This window comes from Motacilla alba, chromosome 3 (genome assembly GCF_015832195.1).
Source record: "Motacilla alba alba isolate MOTALB_02 chromosome 3, Motacilla_alba_V1.0_pri, whole genome shotgun sequence".
In the NCBI taxonomy this organism is placed as follows: domain Eukaryota; kingdom Metazoa; phylum Chordata; class Aves; order Passeriformes; family Motacillidae; genus Motacilla; species Motacilla alba.
In genome coordinates this window covers 96007238-96009631 of record NC_052018.1, presented here as the reverse complement: position 1 = coordinate 96009631, position 2394 = coordinate 96007238, and the positions used below count along the sequence as shown (strand labels likewise).

At 54.8% G+C, this 2394-nt stretch overlaps 1 protein-coding gene across 3 annotated transcripts in view; it reads left to right on the top strand.

The window, feature by feature from the left end:
• The first annotated feature begins 8 nt into the window (after nt 1–8).
• AIDA (axin interactor, dorsalization associated) overlaps nt 9–2394 on the top strand; it is a 38334-nt gene continuing 35948 nt past the window's right edge. For all 3 annotated transcript variants that reach the window (XM_038133501.1, XM_038133502.1, XM_038133500.1), the window contains exon 1: nt 9–334. In XM_038133501.1, coding sequence (XP_037989429.1) covers nt 225–334 — 110 coding nt within the window. In that variant the 5' untranslated portion in view covers nt 9–224. The remainder of the gene's footprint in view (nt 335–2394) is intronic.

Below are 2394 nucleotides of genomic sequence, written 5' to 3'. Positions count from 1 at the left end.
AGGTACCGGGGCGGAAGTGGCGCCCTGGCCTCGGTAGCGATGGCGCGGGCGGGCGCGGCCGGCGCCGCCTCCCCGGCTGGGCGGTGCGGGCGGGAGGCGCCGCCGCGCTCGGGTGTCCCGGGGCCGTGCTGTGCCGTGCCGGCGGCGCGGGGCTGGCGGGAGCGGCTGTCCGGCGCGGTGGGTGCCCTGGCGTGGGGTGAGCATGGTGCCCTAGCGCTGGGGCTATGTCGGAGGCGGCCCGCAGCCTCCTGCAGCGCTGGGGCGCCAGCTTCAGGAAGGGTACCGACTTCGACTCTTGGGGGCAGCTGGTGGAGGCGATCGACGAGTACCAGATGTGAGTGCGGACCCGGCACGGCCCCGGAGTCCAGGGCGAGGGAACGGCCCCGACTGGGGCGGGGTGGGGTTGGGCAGGGGAGCCCCGCCGGGCCCGGGCCGCGCCCCCCCCCCGCCCCGCCTCTGGGGCCCCGCTTCCCTAAAGCGCGGGGCTATGGGCCGAGGAGTCCCCTCGGGGAGTGCCCGGCCGGGGGCGAGGCGGTAGCCGGCCGTCCTGCTCTCTTGGGAGCGGCCGGCGTGGAGCTTGGAGCAACCTAGTTTGGTAGAAAGTGTGTCCCTGCCCATGGCAGTGGGTGGAACATGGTGATCTTTAATGTCTCTTCCACCCCAAACCAGGTTGTGATTTTGAGAGCGTGGGCTGCAGGAATGGGCAGCGTGGGCTGCCGTTGGTGGAGCCCCCGACGCACCATTGGATCGGGATGCCCCCATCCCATCACCCTGTTACCCTGGCACCATGCGTGTGGCAATGGAGCGACCTGGCAAATGGGCTGCCTAAGTAACAGCCTTTAACAAAAAACCCCTCACAACCCATCAGAATGAAAAGGGGTCCATCACATGCTGGTGTGTTGTGTCCCTGATGGTATCAGGGTGTGAGGGTGGGGAACCTGGCAGCCCCAGTCAGGTTGGCTGGCACAGAGTGTGACCGCACCATCCATGAATCCTTTGGCAGCAGAGGAATATAGGCTACAGGGCACTGATGATGGACTCCTTGGAAATGCACTTGGTACCTTTAGTCAGATGTTCTTCCCTACTACTTCATTTGCCATGACAATGAAAGTTATTTCTTTGTGATTGCAGTATTTCAGGCCAGGCTTCTCATGGTGAATTTTCTGGAAGTTGTCAAGAGGGTTCACACTTGTTTGCCAAGAGAAAGTCAGCTGAAGGGATGCTCCCTGAGGGATCTTTTAGCACTGTTCAGGACTGTCAAGTTGGGTTCTAACTACACTGTCATTCAGAGTAACTGGTCTGCTGGCCAAGTACCAGGTGGTCAGGAGGGGCTATAATCTCATAATTTCATTCACTCACCAGGAAGGATGAAGTGTTACTTGTCACTGCAAGTTCACTGATACACAGTTTGCTGATGGCCTTTAGAGCAGGGCAGGCTGTTACTCTACAAACCTTGGCAGAGAGATGAAAAGTTCTCTTCAGATATGTATCTCAGGAGAAAAAAAGAATCATCAAGAAGTAATATATTTTTACTAACTGCCCTTATGTGGATGTCTACAAGGAGCACAGTAGAATCCTAATGCTTTAAACTGTCTGAGCAGTGAGTTTCATATAATGATGTTTCTTTGGAATGAAAAGTCTTTGGGCTCTCTTGAACTCTCTTCATTGAGAAGTGAGGTCACTAAACATTTGCAGACAGTCCAGTTTGAGAACTGAAGTGCAACTTCTGTTGCCTTTCTCACTCTGTTGCTTATGTCGGACAAGAGCTGAGGTGATCTGCTTGTTTAATGTTTTCCTTCCTCCCAGGATGGAAACTGTCACTCTTCCCATAGCTTCCCTCCAGCTTCTTTTCGCTTTCTAGAGCTGTTTGCTTACTGTTACTTTCCAAACCCCTTGGTATTCCTGCCTTGGTGATGACAAGGGGTGAGGTTTGTGCTCTGCCTGTGATGCTGACAGTCACAAATGTGAGTGGATCCACCCCAGCAGCCTGGGCCGAGCCGCCCTATGCCTGGCTTCTAGTGCTGGGAGAGTGTGTGCCATGGCTTAAGGTGCACTCACCTGAGCCCCCCAGCATCTCACTTACCTCATCCTCTCCTGGGAAATGCGTGTGGGATTGCACCACAGTGGGTCTTCACAGGGGCTGTGGTTTGTTATTATAAGAGAAGGGGATTGTGAGAGGAAAAAAGTCAGTGCTTGTAAAAGGGGCTGTTGGCTATGATGACTCTCTTACTTGTTCTCCTTTCATGATGCATTAGTCTTTCCTGCCTAATGTAGTTGCATGCTTTGTCCACCTTCTGGGGTTTTTTCTTAAGTATGAACTACTATGGCTATAGAAAACTTTGATTCAAAAGACAAAACCAAAGCCAAAACACAACAGCAAAGCCAACCCAAACC